Raw genomic sequence first — 21,969 nt, 5'->3', positions numbered from 1 at the left:
CTGGAACTGGGTCCAAAGAAAGGGAAAACTATAATGGAAAGGCACAGAACAGGGCACCTAAATAAAGGCTTTTGTAAGTTAATACTTATCCACTTGCATCTGAGCGTCACTAACTAACACATGCACAACTTACACGGTCGTTAGGTACATATGTAAAAAGAGATACAACACACATAATGACCATTTAACAAACAACATTTCAGTTGCCTGATAATATGATAAAATGTTTTAGAAAATGTTTTGAAACATAACAAAAATAACTTGTCAAAACTAGGAAAAGGTTTTCCAATCCAAGAGCTGTATTGCAACAGCTAGCAGGCCAGATTTACTTGGCCCAGCTTCTAATCCAAGCACATAGATCAAAATGCCAGTTCGTGATGAAGGCTGACCTCTCCTCTCCTACGTAAACGCACATTGCCATCATTGTGCCCTGATTAACGGGAGGTCGTGTTAATAAGGGCAAGTAAAGAAAACCAAGGGGCTCATTTGACAGAATCTGTTTGTAGCATGGATTATGCTAACGTCAAGGCAATGTTTGTGAAACCCTTTTTACAAGACTCTTTTAAAACCAGAATATGCTGCCTACAGTATAAGACTTTTAAAAAATGGGCACAGAAGGACGCCCAATGAAATATCATAAATCTTCAGAATCCAAATGTTATTTTCCAAAAGGTTGAGTAATAATGTTTCCAACATTTCCTTGTATAAACAGCTTGTGTTTTATTTATTAGCAGAAATGTTTTTCAGTCACTTTGCCTTCATAAGGATATTTATTTTAAAGTTAGAGGCTCAGTGATCTTGTAGGAAATTGCAGCAGAGACACGACTCGAGGGGGCTCTGCCGTCATCATAAGAGGTTTAATGAATATAATTGTGGTTTTAGGGGTCTCTGATCTGGTGTGATTCATCTTAAACAATATGTAACTCTGTTCTTTAAATCTGCGGCCAATGAACTCAGCTTAATATGTGATCGTTTTTTAGTAGATGTCGGTCTCACTGTGTTTTTATTTAACTGTGTCTGTCGCACAATCTGCACACAAAACAGTGGGGGTGATTGCAGTCCCAGATGGAGTAAAACAAACATCCCACCACTGCCACTAACTTCTAGCAGTGCCCCCCTGTTACCAATCAATGTGATGTAAAATCCAATCAGACACAATTGGCACCAGTGACAAATAGATTCAAAAAGTATCATCTGATCATTTGTTGGAATACAATGATGTCTATTGAGTTTTCAAGACCAATAAAGCTTAGAATTAGTCCAGTCCTGAATCTGCCTGTTGTCCATTGCTTGACGAACTACCTCTTAAAGATTTCCTAAGATGTCAGGCCAGTATTATATTATAATATGCCTTGTTATATTAGATTATTAGATATCAGAACTGAAACTTTTATTGACAGAAAAAGGCATTTATGGTACCCAACCACAAAACAGCTTTCATTAATGTCCTCTTAAATATTTAAAGTTTTTAGTTTTTTGTTTTACACATTTAGAGGAACACCAAACAAAATAGGCTCTTAAAGAATGACTCCCTATTTTAGTGTTTCTTTATGTAAGAAGTGTTTAATATTCCCTCTGCAATGTCTCTGGTTGTTCCAGAGGGCACACGCTAACTGATTAGGGTATAGGTGGTGCACACTGTCTAATTCAATGAACCAAATTCTAATACTTTGCTTTATCATATGCATTCACGATTGTCTGCCTTTAACCCCTTAAGGACACATGACATGTGTGACATGTCATGATTCCCTTTTATTCCAGAAGTTTGGTCCTTAAGGGGTTAAATGTTTACCACAGGGATTGCCAAGAGATTGATTCACAGCTTCAGTGAAACTACAACTCCCATGATTCTTTAGCAAAATTAGCAAAAAAAAAAAAAAAAAACAACAACAACAACAAAACTAACAAAACAAAATACAAAACACACAATCTTTATGTTTCTTTGACAATGTTGGAAAAATAAGTTAAATTTTAGTCCACAATAGCAGAATTAAAAACTTTTTGCCAAAATTAGCTATATTTTCTGTTTTGCCTTTTGATCTAAAATTAAACATTCACTGTAAACACCCTTTGAATTCTCGACAATTTAATCTTAAAAACAATCTTACTGCTCCTTTAAGGCAATAGATACTTTGAAAGGTTGTAGCATGACCAACTTGTAATTATATAAACTGTGCTGTAATAAATAAAAAAAATCAAAGAGAAAATATTACAGATAAATATAGTATTTTCAAAGTCACTGGATACAAAACTGGACACAGTTCAAAGTTGTTTTTGTTTTTTATTATTATTATTATTTTTTTATTTCACTAATTTTGTCATGCAGTCCTTTCAGTTTAACTTCTACCGTGTAAATACTTTGTTAGATTGTGAAGATATCCTGTTCATAGCTGGAAAATTAGATTGTATATTAGGAAGAGGAGATCAGAAAGCAGAAAAGTCTTGTAAAACTAAATAAAAAAACAAAAAACACATTATCTAATGCATGTTATGATTTTCAAACGGACACAAGAATGAATGGTTCGGCCCAGACAGTGATGGCTTCTGAAATACATGGTAACATGTTATCTGTCTTTCCTAACATATCCAGAACTATTTCACCTTCTGTTGAACATCATATTCCAAAAAACACCATTCCTGAGCATTCAATCAGTTATGAGGTTAAAGATAATTGATCAATGATTTTGTGTTAGAACGCTATTGATAAAAGTAGGATATGGGCTGCACTTACTTAATAGTATGGGTTTACTCTACTTACTAATAAGTAATGTTCCCAAAGGCTTTGATGGATTCTTTAATCCAGACCTATGTGTTTTATTCATAGAAGTCCTAATTGATCTTATTGTACTTATAAGAAATTTAGTTTAGTTAGTTACACTAACTATTCACCTTGCTTCTTTACATTAAAATGCAATATCTCTAATGAAACAGAGAGGGGTATTTTTCTAAACCCCCTACACACTTAATAATCCTTAAATATGTATTCCTGACACTATAGTTCTAAAACCATTGTATGGGTCAGTGGTGGTTGGCCCCCCCTTACCTCTTGTTAGAAAAACATTTACTCACCTTTTTCCAGCTCCGCACAGGGCTCCCCGTGTCTGGCCCATAGGAAAGCATTTGATTGGCTGAGATCGACAATTCTGATGATCTCAGCCAAGAAGTTGGGCAGAGCGTGAAGATGCTGAATGTCAGTGCTTTTTTTACTTTTTAAATGTATACAAATGTAAGAATGGACTTCAGGAGTACCTGGTCTGTAATTTCCAACCTGAAAAGACCCAGCATATCTTTGTCAATAGCCATATGCTATACTTTTTGACTTTATTAACCAACTGGATATTGTGAGTCTGTTGCACAAATGTGACTCTGTTAGTGAATAGATGTCATGGAGATTTTTCTCTAGGTCATCTTTTACCACAAACCGTAGGCAAACAGGTACTCCATGGCATAAAAAAACACTCTTGGCAAACTAAAAACATTTCCTAAGAATTAAAAGCTGTGAATTCAATTTTTCTCCTAACCACAGATGCTAGATTTTAATATTTCAGTGTTTACTTTGATATAGGTACAATTATATGCCAATAATAAAATCGTTTTCATTTTTATTGCTGGTCATTTAGTTGAATTCACAGGAGATTTTGACGAATTGACAAATAGCATGCTGTCCGTGCGTCCCTCCCAAGAACTTTATTGGTCTTCTCCTTGTTGGCCAGTGCAGTCACATCAGAAACTTGGAAGGTCAACTGAGTTCTTCGTCTTGATGTCTCTCTTGATCAAATTCATTCAGCTCGTTCTTTGATTCATGTCCTTCAATGTTCTTCAGCCATACCAACAAATTAGTCTGGAGAGAACGAAATCTCAGAGCATCTAGACTGTTCTATTATATGCAATAATTCTTAGCTAGGTTCAGACAAATGGAAATCTATCAGGATCTCTTATGGAGGTTATACACATGACAACTAAATGGTATAATTAGTTGTGCAATACATAACTGGTAACCTATCCTGTCTCCTCTATGAAAAAGAGCTCAGTAGATACTACTGTAAGTTTTATAACATTGGGTTTTATAGACTTGTAAACTGAAACCTATCCTATTTTTGTTTCTTTGCAGGTTTTGTTTGCTTTAAATCAGACACTATTACAGCACGAGAGTCTGCGAGCTGGGAGCTTCCAGGCTCCCTACACGACCGAGGACCTTATCAAACATTATAACTGCGGAGACCTCGGTGCCGTGATATTCAACCATGATTCCACTCAGGTAAATGTCACATTGACAAAGTATCGATACATTTGTTGTTTAATGTAATAATTGGGCTTTCTTAATATTTGGTCGAGGGAGGATAGATGAAAATGCATTTTTTGATGATCTGTGAGTCTCACAAAAACTCTCTTAAAGGACTCCAGTTTTGAGAATAGTTACCAAGTCATTTATTAGTAGCTGGTTTGGTTAGGTTAACAAGAGGTTATGTTTTATTAATTATACCTTACCAAAACCTGGAACTATTGCAATAGTGTGGCCCTATTACTGAAACATGGGACTGCTATATCAGTTAAAGTTAGTGCAACATGGGCTGTTAAATTAACCTTAATTGTCCCGTGGTGGAAAGTCCAATTTTTTAAAAAAAATCCAATAAAAAAATGCATTTTTTAATTCCTCTATGTAATAGTTTGAGATTATTGCAGAGCTCTCTTTTCATAAAAAGCTTTCTGCGGTGGTTTTATAGTATATACTTTTTAGTATGGCTTAACAACTTAATTGGGTCCTGTTTGGTGTCCACAGTCTCATCTGCCACATCTGGTCTTCTCCAGCAAGTGGAGCCAGATTGCTTTATTTAGTAAAACAGCACCATAAAGACCATGCTCATTGACTGAGAGAAGTTCTGCATTGGCCGTGCTTTACTTTGTAGAGATATTTAACTACTCCAGCTTAAGTAGATCAGATAGGTGATGTGGGGTTAAACAGTTTAACCACTTGAGGTAAGAGTGCCTCCGGGGGCTTTCTGGCACAAAAACAAAATAATTTAGATGAACTTGTTTGGTGCCCAGAGTGTTCCTTTAATTTTTGATCCTAGTTGCCCCAGCATGGTTCTGCTGCCATTGTGCATCTGAAATATCTCTCTTCCAGAGCCAGGTTAAGGTTGTCTAGGGCCCTAGGTAGGATGCCAGATTGGGGCTCCTTCGTGGAGCCCTGTGCTCTATTCTGTGTGTGTGTGGGGTGGCTGAGTGCAGTGTGTGTGAGTAATGGCTGAGTGTATGTGTTTTGCCCCTTTCCTGCCCCTACTTTTCCCAAGTCATCCAGTGAAGAGCATTCTCTGGTGATCTGGTGGAGGGTGAGCAGAATGCAGTTGGGGAGCTTTGTGGTCTGTGCAAATATTCAGTGCAGATCACATTAAGGGCTTCTTTGTAGTTCCGGCTCTCTGTCAATAGAGAAGCGGCAGGGAATTGCGAGGCAGTTCTTATAGTGATCTGCATCCAAGATTGGTGCAAACCACAAAGCTGCCTTGAGATAGTGAGGAGTTAGAGGACAATGTAAAGAGTTTTTATGATATTGTTAACAGCTCAGGGAGACCTCCCTCTGTCTGAACCCAGGCCCTACACATCCACCTACACATCCACCTTAACTGACTTAATGGTAGCCATTGGAAGAAGAATACATGTAATAAGCCTACCACACAGCTCTCCAGAAGGTGTTGGTGCCATAAAGGTAAACCACAATAAACTGTGCTACAATTCCAACTGCAGTGGCTAAATTCGCCTTCTAGCAGTAAGCCGTAAACTGAGAAAATACAAAAAAATCTAAGGACGTATTGACATAGAATACCCATAAAGTGAATTCAGGCTCCGTAGGGAAACTCTAGTCTAAACAGTTTATAATCCCCTTAACCCCTTAAGGACCAAACTTCTGGAATAAAAGGGAATCATGACGTGTCACACACGTCATGTGTCCTTAAGGGGTTAATAGGGGGGTCTCCAACTACCCACATACCCATTAAAGAGCTCCTGTCTGTCTGTCATTTTATCTCACATGTTTTATTGTCTTGTGGGCTCGAAGCATTCAGAACAGCTCGCTGTGTAGCAATGTCTGCTTGCACTGTTCTGATTCTTATATATTTGGCCCCATTCAAGTGATCTCCCTCTTTAATCACAGAGTGATTCATCTCCTCTCACTGCCTCACTTCTCTCCTTGTTATTCTACACGTGGCTCTCATTTGCCCGGGGAAATAATGGGATTAGGTTTGTTTTCTCTTGGTCGGCCTGCGTGTGTGACTGGCTTGTTGGTTGCTTGAAAAGCTTGGTAAGGAATGTGCAACAACAAAGGCTAATTATGCGAATTTCCCCGGTCTTTACGCCTAATTCCTCATGTCATATCTAAAAGCTTGCTTCAATTTACTGAGTTTACACTCAGAGCTGAGTGGCTCTGGGTAAACGCTTATCATGATATGTGGCGTGGCTGACATCCCTGTGCATGTTACAAAGTGACTTCTAGATGACTGTGCCAGTGACATTGTCTCTTCGTAGAACTAAAATCTCTATGTTTTGAGATTTTGGATTTAAAAATGGCAATTTAGCTATTAAACATTTTCCAGAATATATTTAGAATTTTAGCTGTCATGACAATGTTCACCAATACTTTTGCTTCAAATAAATTAAAAAAGGTGATTAGATTTTTGCTAGTGTCCAAGAACATCTTGGTCTATTATCATTGACCAAGGTAATGGATGGTACTGATTTTATCAACCTCAGTAAGATGATATATTTGAGTATTCTTTTTCTGCAGTCCTTCCTAGGATATGAAATATTGATGCTGGACTACATCACAAGCTATACAATTTAAAAACTTAAAAGAAGAATGGCAACTTTCATTAGCTCTCCTGAGCTTAGCCCCGCAGTGCATGACTTTGCTTAGACATAAAACTTTGAGCTGTTTGTTGAAAGTGGTGGAGGCAAAGTAGTGGTTAGGGTGTGTAGAGGGTTCCTTTAAATGCATTCTTGTGAGATAATGGCCCAATTCCAGCCTTGAGTGCATCTTTCATGTGCCTGTAGGTGACACCCCAATCCCAGGAATTTAAAATTATCTCTCAGGTAGTTAAATGTGATATAGTGTTGCCACAGGAATGAGTATGCATTGCAACCTTTTTACACAGAGGAAGTAAAAATAAATTTTTAACACTATTGGCTGGGAGGGCGCAAAGGAGAGTCGAAGCAGAGGGGGCTATAGTGTTAGGAATACAGGTTTGTAATCCTAACACTATACAATCCCTTCAAGTCAAAGCAGCATGCAACAGTATGAAGCAACACAGTATCACCTTGAGCTACTTGTCCTGCCTCTTCTGACGTCATCTGACTAGGGGCTAGTTCACATGTGCGGCGAGGAATGCTTTCCTACGGGGTTTAACTGATGCTGTATGTCCTCAGTTAGGCCAGTAGAGGCTGACTTACATTGCAGGACTATGTGTGACTGGTACATTGCACCCAGACCACTTCAATGAGATGAAGTGGTCTGGGTGCCTACAGTGTCCCTTTAACTATTGAATAACAGTAATAAATAATGTTTCTTCAAACAGCATCATCAATGATCAAACGTCACAGATAATAATAATATTAATAATAATAATAATAATAATTAGCAGTGTTGCTGTGTGGCTAATTTCACGTTTTGTTTTCTCTGTACATGTCGAATAATGTTTGCTTTACTAGATACACTGCGGTTTAACAATGATATACAGCGATTCACGTTACAGATAAGTGAATCGTTTTAATTGATGCATAAACCATAACTACCTCTAATATTAACTAGACTTTTATTAGTTTACTGTGAAGATAGGCAGAAGTTAGGAGATTTACGCAATTAATCTCTGTCAATCTCAGCCATTTACAAACTGTTTCCATTTTGTAAAAATGGCATTATGTCTTACCATTTACAAGCAAACTATGCCTACTTTTTGGGCAGGTCATGTTCTGTTGGAGTCGTGCCCATCCCTCACCAAACACCATCACACACGGTTACAGCGGACATGACTTAACTGCTTGCATCCCTGCAACTGGCTAACTGCAAATCTCGGGACACGTGGCTGTTTGGAGTTTGTTGTCATGGTATTAGGGGTAAATGGATTTTGAGTGCTGTAATGTCCCTGCGTATATAATATCAGGGATCATTTTCATGAGATATGACGGAAAAATCCCATCATGGCTAATGCGTATAAAATGTACAATATTGCTGCTGGAGTACTGCAGTAAATATTTAGTAATCTCTAGTAATAAACCTGTCTTGGTGCGCCTGAACAGCTATCCGGATCTTTAGGATTTCTAAAGTAGATACAGAATTCTGGAATCTGACAAACAGCTGTGAGGGGACCGGCTGAAACAATACAGGGCTCATCAAATAAAATCCTCTGCTTAAATCAAAGGCAGATGGCAAAATCATTGTCAAAAAATTTATATTTTTATAGAGACAAAAAAAGAGAATAGCAGGTTTAAAATACGTTTATAGTGCATGCATCATCTACTTTCTTTAAATGTTTCACATTTTATAGCGCTATGGGAAATACATTGAGCTAGTAACATAAAATAAATAAAACGCGTAAACCCCCCCCCCCCAAAAAAAAAAAAAAACACTTTTGGTTTTTCAATTTAGAAATTATTGCTAAACTGAAAACCACAATGCAAAGTGTAAGCAAAAGTAGTCATATCAGCAATTTTAGTCTAAATCGACAACGCATTACGTTATCAGCGCAATCTCAAATCTTTTTCTATTGGTAATATTTTGCAAACAGGGGCCACTATTTAATATTTTTGCATGTTATTTATTTATATTTTACATTTTGCCTATTTAAAGGGAATCTAAATCTAAATCTGGTTTTGGTGCAAAGGTCATACCCCTTCAGTCTAACTGCTCAATTCTCTGCCATTTACAAGTTAATTTGCTTTGTGTATGCTCTCTGGACACACCTCCCCAGCATGTGACCAACACAATCTTACACATTTCCTGTAAAGCGAAATCTGATCTTTAAACTTCCTTTATTGCACAGTCTGTTTAAGTAAGAATATCTTATACCCTGCTCTGTTAATAGCCTGTTAGAACCTGCAGGAGCTTCCTGTATGTGATTAAAGTTAACTTAACAGAGCAGGAGATAAAAACGTCTAAGTAAACACACTGTGCTGTCACATCTCATTGAAACAAAAGTAATTTAACTCCTAAATGGTAGAGAATTGAGTAGTGAGACTACAGGGGCATGGCCTGGACACCCAACATTTTTCATAAACGTAAAGGTGTTTTGGTGTTTACAGTATCATTTTAAGCCTAAAACTTTCATAGTGAATTCCTAATAATTCCACCTAAATATCTACTATTTTTTTCATTTAGACTTAGTTAATAACCCAGATAGTGAACAATACTTTTACTTTAGTGGTGCAGGTATAGTTGCAATTAATGAAAGTATTGATTCTTCCCATTTCAGAGGTTCATGATTAGAGGCACAATCCCAGTAAAAGAAAGGTTAGAGATGTGACTGGTCCTGAGTACCAATGGACCCTAGTGAGACCGATGCATCCGGTGCCCATTGTTGAGAAGTTGGAAATGGCAAGAAAGTTTTGTCTGGTTAAATAATTTTTTGTTTTTTTCAGTTAGAAAAAAATATTCAGGTTAACATTTTGGACAAACCAAATAGGTCACAAGAATGGGCCAATCAGTGTACTTCAACATATATACATAATTGAAACATTTGTGAAATAATGCTCTCAGTGCTGACGTCACAGGAACCTTGCGCAGTCCAGTCACAGGCTTGGTGGGTTTGCCAGCTCAGAGCACATGCACACACTCCTGGCTGGAATGGGGAGGGAGTTTAAAAAATATATATATATATACTGATGGAAACAGAGAGAGGTGGGAAGGAGCATGCAGTGCGTGGAAGGAAGGGAGCAATTGGGAAGGGAGTTCTTGGCATGTCATACATGCATCATTCTCGGTAATTCACAGTTTGACTGACACTCTGCTGGACAGAGACGCCCAATCTCGAAACAGTCTGTCTGAGATTAGTGGGAGTTAGGCTAGTTTAATTCACGATTCTTGATAATCATATTAAGACAGCGAAGCTAAGAAGACAGAAACAGCATTTTAACATTGTTGACATTTTTTTTTTAGAAAAAAGGAAGCTATAAACAGCAACTGAGAGTAGCTTTCAATAATCTTGGGCAGCTCAAGATTTTTTATTTCAAATGAACGATCAAAGGATCTCCCCTGTTGGCCTGGCACACTGGGCACTGAGGTGGGGCCCCCATACCTGTGGTGCCCCCTGGCAACCGCCCAGCGTGCCAATGGGGAAAGATGGCCCTGCCAGTGACGCAATCGTGACACTGGCTCTGCCAACAGGAGACAGACCTGCGTGGAAAGGGGCCATATCTGCTCATATTACCGGCAGGTCAGCCTGGCATGAATACACACTAGGTTGCCTGCCAATAATTTTAGCCGGCCCACTGAGGACTGACCCTGCATAGAGCACGGTTTTGGTGCCCTGAGCATAGAGCGAACGTTTCTAATATTGCACTCATGCTATGATTGCTGGGGGCAGTTTCCTGGTGTCCTTAAAAGTTGGCCAACAGGGATTTAAGGCTGGACGGCGGGACAGGATCTAAAAATCGTGACTGCTCTCGAAATCAGGACCATTGGGATGCAATCTATTTTTTTGGCCTAATGATTCATTTCACCACACTTTTAGATTTAGTGAATAAATCCCATATTTTTTTTAAACAAGTTCATTCACTGCACTAGGAATTCTGCAGAATCTGCATTTTTTTGTCAATTGGGAATTGCATAATGTATGTCAAAATCTTATAATTAAAAATGTATTTGAGTTGAAATATAATTCCAGCTCAGCTATTTTGGCATAAAATTTTAAATTCCCTCGTCATTTCTTGTCATTTCTTCAATTGGTGAACAAACTAATGAAAAATACCTAAAGTAACTAATTATGCAAAACAAATTGACATAATGGTTTCGTTGGTTTAAAGTGACAGCTGTATTTTTTATGTTGTAATTTAATTTAATACGATCCAAAATCATATTCAGGTGTTTTTGTCCCCAGCCAATTTGAGTGCAAGAATTCAGTTTGGCCACTTACGAATACCCATTTGATGCATTGTTGAAAAAGACTTCAAAAGACCCAAGCAGCATCAAAGAGCTCATTAATCCATTGTGAATAAATTAGTTATGCATTTTCCTCATTATGATTCCTAAAAATGGTACTTAACCCCTTAAGGACACATGACATGTGTGACATGTCATGATTCCCTTTTATTCCAGAAGTTTGGTCCTTAAGGGGTTAAAGGGACACGCCACTGCCCAAATAAAAATATATTTAAATTACTTTTTAGTAGATTGATCCCAAATGAAAACGTGTATGCATTTGATTATACATATTTTCATTCGGGTTATAGCTAAAAGGACGTGCAAAACCTACAGATCTCTTGCCTGCAGCCTTTGCAAGCCCTCCCCTTCTAACCTCATCCAGACTTACTGTGGCTGTCCAATCACAGACTTCCCAATGCCGCTTAATGAGAAGTCTTTGCGAGACAGGTGCTGTGGGCGCTTGCTGCCTCTTAAGTATATCTCCACTGAGCTAACCAAATCAGGAAGTAACAGGACCCATTGTCTGATTGACAGACAGAAGGGTGCAACAAGGTTGATTTATAAAAGTGTAAATTTCAATTGAAATCTGCAGTTTTTACAAAATAAAAAAAAAGAGGACAAACTTTTCAGCATGATAAAGTGCTTTAGTGGTCTGGGGTGTCCCTTTAAAGAGGAATTCTCACCTCTTTGGAAATTACACCATTAAATAAAACATTGAAATTACTATATAACTTGGATTACCCTTTTTTCCTGTGATGCATCAGTATCTTTTAAATTTGTATATAAAAAAAAGAGCAATTAACTTTACTATAGGGATGTGCATGATCCAACATTTTGGTTCGGTTCAGAAATTCAGCACTTCGCTTCGGGACTTCGGCAATTTGGGACTTCGGCACTTCGACACTTAGAAAAATCTGTAGGGCTCCCTAACCCTACCTTAAACCTAACCCTACCCTAATCCTACCCTACCCTAACCCTAACCTTAACCCTACCTTAACCCTACCTTAACCCTAACCTAACCTTAACCCCACCTTAACCCTACCCTAACCCTAACCCAACTCTACCCTAACCAAGCCCTAAATTTAACCTAACCCTACCCATACCCTAACCCAACCCTACCCTAACCTAACCCTAACCTACCCTAACGCTACAGCAACCCAATCCTACTCTAACCCTACCCCTACCCTAACCCTACCTTGACCTTAATCTTAACACTACCCTACCCTAACCCAACCCTAACCTCCCCTAACCCTAACTTAAGCCTACCCTAACCCTCCCCTAACCCTATCCCTAACCCTATCCTAATCCTACCTTAACCTAACCCTACCCTAATCTTACCCTACCCTAACCCTACCTTAACCCTAACCTAAGCCTAACCCCACCTTAACCCTACCCCTACCCTAACCCTAACCCAACTCTACCCTAACCAAGCCCTAAATTTAACCTAACCCTACCCAAAGCCTAACCCAGCCCTAACCTAACCCTAACCTACCTTAATGCTACAGCAACCCAATCCTACTCTAACCCTAACCTAACCCTACCCCTACTCTAACCCTACCCCTAACCTTACCCTAACCCTACCCTAACCCTACCCTAACCTTATCACTACCCTACCCTAACCCAACCCTAACCTCCCCTAACCCTAACCCTAACTTAACCCTACCCTAACCCTAACTTAACCCTTCCATAGCCCTACCCTAACCCTAACCATGTCATCATTCACATAATTTCCCCTCCCTCCCTTTTTTTGCCACTTTTCAGAAATCCGAAGCACTTTGGCACTTCCGAAATTCGGCACTTCGGCCAATCGGTTTGGTTTGGCACTTCCGAAATTCGGGACTAAGGCAATTCGGCACTTCGGCAATTCGGCATTTCGGACATTCGGAAGTATCCAAATGTCCGAATTGCCCGAAATTCATCCGAATTCACATTCGAACTGAAACAAATTGCATGTGTCTACTTTACAATCCAGTTCAGACCGCGCACACGCAGAGCACACACCGTGCACACATTGCATTGGATAAAGAAAAACAAATCCATTGTTTCTGGTTTTATTCCTCCCTCTATTCTCTCTCTATCTTGACTGGCAGGTCAGCTTAAAGGACCACTCTAGGCACCCAGACCACTTCAGCTTAATGAAGTGGTCTAGGTGCCAGGTCCCTCTAGGATTAACTCTTTTTTTTTTATAAACATAGCAGTTTCAGAGAAACCGCTATGTTTATACTGAGGGTTAATCCAGCCTCCAAAACCTCTAGTGCCTGTCTCATTGACAGCCACTAGAGGCGCTTGCGTGCTTCTCACCTTATTAATTTGTTGTACTCTTGTTGAACTCGCATGCTCAATTTTTTATAGTTTTTGCACAAAACATTTAATGTTTTGCAGACTGTTGCACCATAAGCCTACCTATTTAGCCATGCTCCTCATGCCAAAAACAGTTCCTTATCAAAGGTATGCACTCAGTCTCAGCCCCAGCAGTATTGAGTGACCTGCTTTTAATTCACAACCTTCCTGCAGTCAGACAGAGAAACTATTAACAGGTAGTGATATCCTTGCTATATGGCTAGATGTGTGTCCTCTCCTTCTAATGCAGGTTATTTTGTTGTTCAGATCATTCAGTACTGTCAGCAGCTGAGCTGTGTACATAGATTTGATAAGGAAGTATTTTTCTGGAGTAAGTGGGTGTGGCTAAGTAGGCAGGCTTATGGTGCAGCATTCTGCAAAACATTAATTCATTTTATTCAAAAACTATAATAGTTTGAGCATGCAATAATAGATCATATTAATGAGGCCAACACCTAGCAAATGCATTCAAGTAATATTTGTGCCCAGAGTGTCTCTTTAAGCACCAAAATGGCTTCATCTTTTGAGGCACAGAAATTGTCACTGCTCTGTCACAGTGTACAGGTGGTCCTCGTTTTGCGACCTACCTCTTTTTTTGACAGCTCACACTTATGACCAGCTCTCACGGTAAGTGCAAGCCGTCGTGGGAATTAGAGGGATTCCCTGCTCTGCTGCGTTCCTTTATGTTCGGGGAAATTTCCCCGAAAATAGACGAATGCAACAGAGCAGGGAATCCCTCAAATCTATGCTTTTTCATAGATAAAAGGGATTCCCTGCGTTCATAGACAAGCGTTTGTAGACAAGCACACCAGAGAAGGGAATCCCTTAACTCCTCACTTACCGACCAATTCGTTCTACGACCAGGTCGTAGGAACGGAACCCAGTTGGTAAGTAAGTACCTGTAGTTTAAAACTGCTGTGTTTGCATTTTGTAGTGCCCATGCTCCTTGTGGCTCCATGCTCATGCTCCTTGGGCCCATGCTCCTTAGTTTAGACATCCATTATATTGGCTTTGGACTTAAATAGTTTTAATATCGTTCACGTGCCATCTTTCCACATTGCTTATGTGTGAGAAGCATTTGACATTACAAATGTGATCAATCTTGATGACGTCACAGTCTATGTTACATGTAAGTTTAACTGCAATTTACCTTGTTATATTTAGTTAAGTTACACATATGAGGTTCTATTTTTTATGTTTTCTTTATATGGGATGTTTCCTCTGTGACAATACCAAAGTAACAATATTTTATTTACTGCGGTTTTTTTTTCTGTATATATTGAGAAGGTGCATATAGTTAATACGGTTAATACGGTTAAAACTTTTTTTTATATATGTTTTGGGGATTCTGCCAAGCAAAAAGAGAAGAGGAAAAGTGTGGTATGTGTAAATGATTATGGCTTGGGTACTAATTTTATATGTAATTATGATGAATCACGAACATAGCTTGATTTGAAGTCTGAATATTATTTATGTCTTGATAAGAAGGATATCAGTGAGTAAAATTCTATATCTAAAACAGCTGTTACAAAGCAAGAGAGAAAAATGACTGAAAAATATCTATAGAGACTGAACTTTTTACTCCATGTGAGCGTGCTGCGTAACTGACACTCTATGCACCTTTACCAGGAGGACATTGTAGTGTAGAGGTTTTGGTGAATCTGTTTGACAAAAATTGGATTTTTGCCCGTCACGCAAAGCTCTTCCCCTGTTTCTGAAAAAAAAACAAAAAACATTTGTCTTTTAAGTGGTCCATCCAGAGCCGTGGGGAGGCAAACTGGGGTGGGGGGCAAACCATCCAGAGCCGTGCCCCCCCTTGCCCCCCCCCCTCCCCCCCCCGTGGACGCCCATGCAAGAAAGCCCTGATTTTTACCAAGCCACTAGAAGATATTTGGTAAGAGTGAGGGGGACAGTAAACTGACACACATTCAAAGTGAATTTAAAATTGTAGGTCAAAAAGCCAAACTGGAGACAGATCTAATTGGGGAAGTTTTCCAATTTCACTATTTAGGTCTAAAATTTTTAGTTCACTTTGAATTAAAAAAAAAAAAAATCTATCAAAAAGCTATGCTGCTTAAAGTCTTGTTTAGAAATTCTTCCCAAAGCCCTTACTAATGCACTATATGATAAATACCCTTTGAGCCGTGTGTGGAATCACATGTGAAAACAAAAAGCTAGAGTCTTAAAGTCTGCAAAAACAGCCATTGTCTTCCATGCTAAATATTAAAGAGTTACTCCAACCCAAGTCCACACATTTGGTTTGGCTGACAGCTTACATCTTAGATTGGCCTGTGATTGGACTGTTTCGTTGGATCAGAGCGCATGCACGCAATCTGATCCGGCAAGGGGAGAGGCGGAGAGGCAGAGAGGAGGGGATGGAGTGGGGGAGGGATATGTTAATTAAAAAATAAAATTAAACTATTCAAGATATGGAGGGAGGCAGGAGGGAGCACACATAGGGAGTGGAAAGCTTTTATGAAGTAGATTATCACATACTGCCAACAGAACTGACGACAGAAGAAAATATGACCAGAATTCACTTTAGGTAGCCTGGAACAAAGTTCTGGGCTCCCTAAGTCATGTGGTGCAGAGAGTGCAACTAGCCCCCGGCACACACGTGCAACTATCTCTAAATGAAGAATGTTTCAATCAGAAACACTGCACATCCAGACTCTCACCATCATGACCCCTTCAAATGACTGAAGTGGTTATGGTTGTTGGAGTAACCCTTTTAAAAAAATTACCAAAGTGATCGTTTGAAAACTTTCACTCTCTTAGGTTGTATGTTGTATGTCTATGCTATATAAAATTAGCTATAATTACAACTTATTTATAATGATTCAAAATTGCATTAGGGTTAACTCTAATTACTTATTATTGGGGGACGTCATCTTGAAATACGGCACTGAAGTTGTAAATTCTCCCCAGACTGCAGTTTTCCTGATTTAAACTACCGGGATACCATTTAAAGGCAACCGGAAGCTCAAAATTATTTTTAATACAATAATCTTTGCATCACGTTTTGAAAAGAAAGATTTCCATTTCTTTTTACGGGTATTTTAAAACAATTAGAAACTCATCCCTACCTTTAGTATATGACAGGATCCTCCAGCCATACACATGCACCTTGGGTCAGGCGGTGTTTAATAACCAACATTTAGTCTCAATGGACTTCCCAGCTTCACTCCCTAGACAGAAGCAGAGAAGACCACAGAGACTGGTGATTTTAAAACACTGACCCAAGATGCATGTATATGGCTGAAGAATCCTGTTATATACTAAAGGTAGGGATGAGCTTTTCTCTTTTAATTTTCTTTTACGTATACGTAATTTAAAAATAAATCTGATTTAAGGATGAGGATATTAAAAACAATTGTTGTGAGGTAACAGTTGTCCTTTAACCAGGCTAGCGGTATTCCCGAGCGTGACTCGGGGTTAATTTTCGCTGCCAGAAGCGGTAACCCCGAGTCACGCTCAGGGTAGATAACAGAGCTGGCAGCTTCCAGCCCCCGGAGGTAAGATGTACTTACCTCCGCCGCGATCCGCTTCGGGAGGACTGCCTCACAGCCCAGGCAGCCCTCCAACGGCAAATCAGGCCCCCGGGGGCCATGTGATCGCTCTCAAAGAGCGATCACATGGCCCTCTATAGCTGGCTGTGGATCTGCCAGCAGGGGGACTGTTTGAAATATCAGACAGTCCCCCTGCTGGTGGGAAGTATAAAAAAAAAATAAAAGACAAGTGTAAAAATAAATTAAATATATTTTTATATATATATAATATGTATATATATTATATATAATAGATGTACATATATATATTGTATATAAATACGTATAATTAAAATAATAAATAAATAAAATAATAAAATAAATAAATAAAAGATTGAAACAAAATTTAATATAAATTATATATGCATATGTAATTTCATTCTAACTGTATTTTGTTATTAATATATATATATCGGTAACAAAATACACTTAGAATGACATTCTATATATATCTATATATATATATAAAATACAAATAACCGCAAATATATATATATATATAGATAAATACATAGTTACATAGTTAGATAGCTGAAAAGAGACTTGCGTCCATCAAGTTCAGCCTTCCTCACACCTGTTTTTTGCTGTTGATCCAAAAGAGAAAAAAAAAAAAAAAAACCCCAGTTTGAAGCACAATTTTGCAACAAGCTAGGACAAAAAATTCCTTATTGACCCCAGAATGGCAGTCAGATTTATCCTTGAATCAAGCAGTTATTACCCTACATTGAAAGATTATATCCTTGAATATTCTGTCTTTGCAAGTATGCATCTAGTAGCTGTTTGAACATCTGTATGGACTCTGATAAAACCACTTCTTCAGGCAGAGAATTCCACATCCTGATTGTTCTTACAGTAAAAAAACCTTTCCTTTGCCTTAGACGAAATCTTCTTTCTTCCAGTCTAAACGCATGGCCTCGTGTCCTATGTAAAGTCCGGTTTGTGAATAGATTTCCACACAATGGTTTGTATTGGCCCCGAATATATTTGTATAATGTTATCATATCCCCTCTCAGGCGACGTTTTTCTAAACTAAATAGGTTTAAATTTGTTAACCTTTCTTCATAGCTGATATGTTCCATTCCTTTTATTAATTTTGTAGCCCGCCTCTGCACTTTTTCTAGTGCCATGATATCCTTCTTTAGAACAGGTGCCCAAAATTGCACAGCATATTCAATATGTGGTCTTACCAGTGATTTATAGAGAGGCAAAATGATATTCTCGTCCCGAGAATGAATGCCCTTTTTCATGCATGACAATACCTTACTGGCCTTGGCCACTGCTGATTGACATTGCACATTGTTGCATAGTTTGTTGTCTATAACAATTCCCAAGTCCTTTTCGTGTGTTGTTATCCCTAATTCGCTTCCATTAAGGGTATACGTTGCTTGTGTATTCTTTACGCCGAAGTGCATAACTTTGCATTTTTCAACATTAAATTTCATCTGCCATTTGAGTGCCCAGTCCTCCAGTCTATCTAAATCCTTCTGCAGCAAAGTAATATCTTGCTCACATTGTATTATTTTACAAAGTTTTGTGTCATCTGCAAACACTGAAACATGACTTTCAATGCTGTCTTCAAGATCATTTATAAAAATGTTAAATAGAAGGGGTCCCAGAACAGACCCCTGAGGGACACCACTTGCCACCTCTGTCCAGCTTGAAAATTTACCATTAACGACAACTCTTTGTATTCTGTTTTTAAGCCAATGTTCTACCCAAGAACAAGCATTTTCATCGAGACCGATTTCCTTGAGTTTGAACACTAATCTTTTGTGTGGAACTGTATCAAATGCCTTGGCAAAATCCAAATAGATCACATCCACTGCAACACCCTGATCTATACTTCTACTTACTTCTTCGTAGAACGCAATCAAGTTAGTTTGACATGACCTGTGCTTCATAAAACCGTGCTGATTTTTGCTGATAACCATATTCTTCTCAAGGAATTCTTGAATATTATCCCTTAATAACCTTTCAAATATTTTACCAGCCACAGAAGTTAAGCTCACAGGTCTATAATTTCCAGGCAAGGATTTTGAACCCTTTTTGAATATAGGAACCACATCTGCCTTCCTCCAATCCTCCGGAACACTTCCTGAAAGAAAAGAATCTTGAAAGATTAAAAACAGAGGTTCACTTATTTCTACACTTAGTTCCTTAAGTACACGTGGATGGATACCGTCAGGCCCTGGAGCTTTGTTTATATTAACTTTCTTTAGTTGCTGCAGCACATTGTCTTGAGTTAACCAATTACAATTATTCTGCAAGTTTTTAGTAGCAATCATTTGCACATCTATTGCCATGGGTTCTTCTTTAATATATACGGAGGAGAAATAGTTATTTAGAATTCCTGCCTTTTCTTGGTCTTCATTAACTAACACCCCCGTTTCAGTTTTAAGTGTACCTATACTTTCATTTTTGGGTTTTTTGGAATTTATGTACTTAAAAAATGCTTTGGGGTTGGTTTTGCTCTCTTTAGCTATCATTTTTTCATTTTGAAGTTTAGCAAGTTTAATTGCCTTTTTGCACGCATTATTTGCTTTCTTATATCTTTTATAAGATGCATCTGATTTGTCTGATTTAAATGCTTTAAATGCCCTTTTCTTATTTTTAATCTCTTGTTTTACTTCTCTACTAAGCCACATTGGTTTTAATTTGTTTCTTTTATACTTATTTCCCAATGGTACATACTGAGAAATGTACCTTTCTAATATTTGTTGGAAGATGATCCATTTATCCTCAGTGTTCTTTTCACTAAAGAGTTTATGCCAGTCAATATATTGTAAAGCTTCCCTTATCTTATTGAAATTGGCCTTTTTAAAATTATATGTTTTAGTATACCCCATGTGCTTTTGTTTTTTTGAGTTTATTTCAAAGGACACTATATTGTGATCACTATTTCCCAAGTGCTCACCTACTTGAATGTTGGTCAAAAGATCAACGTTGTTTGTTAAAACCAGGTCCAGACAAGCGTCCATTCTAGTTGGTGCTTGTACAAGTTGTGACATGAAGTTGTCATTTAACAAGTTTAAAAACCTAATTCCCTTTGCTGAGCTACTAGTCCCTATGTCCCAATTTATGTCTGGGTAATTAAAATCTCCAATAATTAAAGTGTTACCAAGATTTGCAGCTTTCTCAATTTGCTCAAACAGCTGTTGTTCCTCGTCAATATTAACATTAGGTGGTTTATAACATATCCCAACCAATAGTTGGTTTCCCTTCTTTTCCCCCAAGCAGATATTTACCCATAAAGCTTCCACATTTTCCTCATCGCATTCAATTTGCTTAAGATTTGGCTTTAAATCATGGTTGACATACAAACATACCCCACCACCCTTCTTGTTTTTCCTATCCTTCCTAAATAATGTGTACCCATTTAAGTTAACTGCCCAGTCATGTGTCTCATCCCACCATGTTTCAGTTATGCCTATTATATCATATTGTTTAGTGTATGCTAATGCCTCTAGTTCTCCCATTTTGTTATTTAGGCTCCTTGCATTAGTAAGCATACATTTAATATCATGCGTCTCTTGTTTATTTTGTGAATTACCAACATTACATAGCTTCTCTGTTCTGAGCTTGCCCCTCCCCCCGTCTCCACCCTCCTTATACTGTTCTAAAGCCCATCTCCTTTCTGTCCTATCTCCATTTTGTAGATTGCTATGACCCTCCCCCCCTACTACTAGTTTAAAATCTCCTCCAACCTTCTAGCCATCCTATCCCCCAGCACTGCAGACCCCCTTCCGTTTAGGTGCAATCCATCACTACTATATAGGTTGTACCCAATCGCAAAGTCGGCCCAGTGCTCTAAAAACCCAAAACCCTCCTTCCTGCACCAAGACTTCAGCCACGCATTAACCTCTCTAATCTCCCGCTGCCTTTCCACTGTAGCACGTGGCACAGGTAATATCTCAGAGAATACCACCTTGGAGGTCCTTTTCTTGAGTTTGCTACCTAATTCCCTGAAATCATTCTTTAGGACCTTCCATCTTCCTCTTACTTTGTCATTGGTACCAACATGGACCATGACCGCTGGGTCATCCCCAGCCCCTCCCAATAATCCATCCACTCTGTCAGCAACATGCCGGACCCGAGCACCCGGGAGACAGCAAACTGTCCGGTTGAGCCGATCAGAGTGGCAGATTGCCCTATCTGCTCTCCTAATGATAGAGTCCCCTACCACCACAACCTGTCTTGCCTTCCTTACATTTTGCCTTCCTTACATTTTGATCCCCACCCGTACATATAATTACATAAAAGATTACATTAGTTAAATACCTATAAATGCATATATATTAAAATTCTACATGTATATTTAAATAATCTTTTAACGTAATTATGTGATTTGATTAATTAAAATTTGATTGACATGCCTGACAACACAGGGAGAAAGTGCAGAGAATTTAATTCGCAAGCACTATATTTGACCCTGTAACTCTCCAAGACACCATAAAACCTGTACATAGGGGGTACTGTTTTACTCGGGAGACTTCGCTGAACTCAAATATTCATGTTTCAAACTGGTAAATTGTATTACAACGATGATATTTTAAGTAAAAGTGACGTTTTTTGCATTTTTTACAAGCGAACTGCACTTTTATGGTCTATATTATTGTTGTAATATGTTTTACTGTTTTAAAACACTAATATTTGTGTTTAGTGAAGTCTCCCGAGAATAACAGTACCCCCCATTTACAGGTTTTATGGTGTTTTGGAAAGTTAGAGAGTCACATATAAGGCTTGCATTTCATTTTTTTCACATTGAAATTTGCCAGATTGGTTATGTTGCCTTTGAGAGCGTATGGTAGCCCAGGAATGAGAATTACCCCCATGATGGCATACCATTTGCAAAAGTAGACAACCCGATGTATTGCAAGTGGAGTATGTCCAGTCTTTCTTAGTAGCCACTTAGTCACAAACACTGGCCAAATATTCGTTTTTTGATTTTTTCACACA

The 21,969-nt window shown here is 38.5% G+C and overlaps 1 protein-coding gene across 1 annotated transcript in view; it reads left to right on the top strand.

Annotated features, from left to right (window-relative positions):
* TRABD2B (TraB domain containing 2B) overlaps positions 1-21,969 on the top strand; it is a 263,245-nt gene that overhangs the window by 100,317 nt on the left and 140,959 nt on the right. The window contains exon 3 of the mRNA XM_063427781.1: positions 4,112-4,258. Coding sequence (XP_063283851.1) covers positions 4,112-4,258 — 147 coding nt within the window. The remainder of the gene's footprint in view (positions 1-4,111; positions 4,259-21,969) is intronic.

This window comes from Pelobates fuscus, chromosome 7, assembly GCF_036172605.1.
Source record: "Pelobates fuscus isolate aPelFus1 chromosome 7, aPelFus1.pri, whole genome shotgun sequence".
Lineage (NCBI taxonomy): Eukaryota > Metazoa > Chordata > Amphibia > Anura > Pelobatidae > Pelobates > Pelobates fuscus.
Note: the sequence above shows the minus strand (reverse complement) of the source record. Positions and strands in the feature narration are given on the sequence as shown.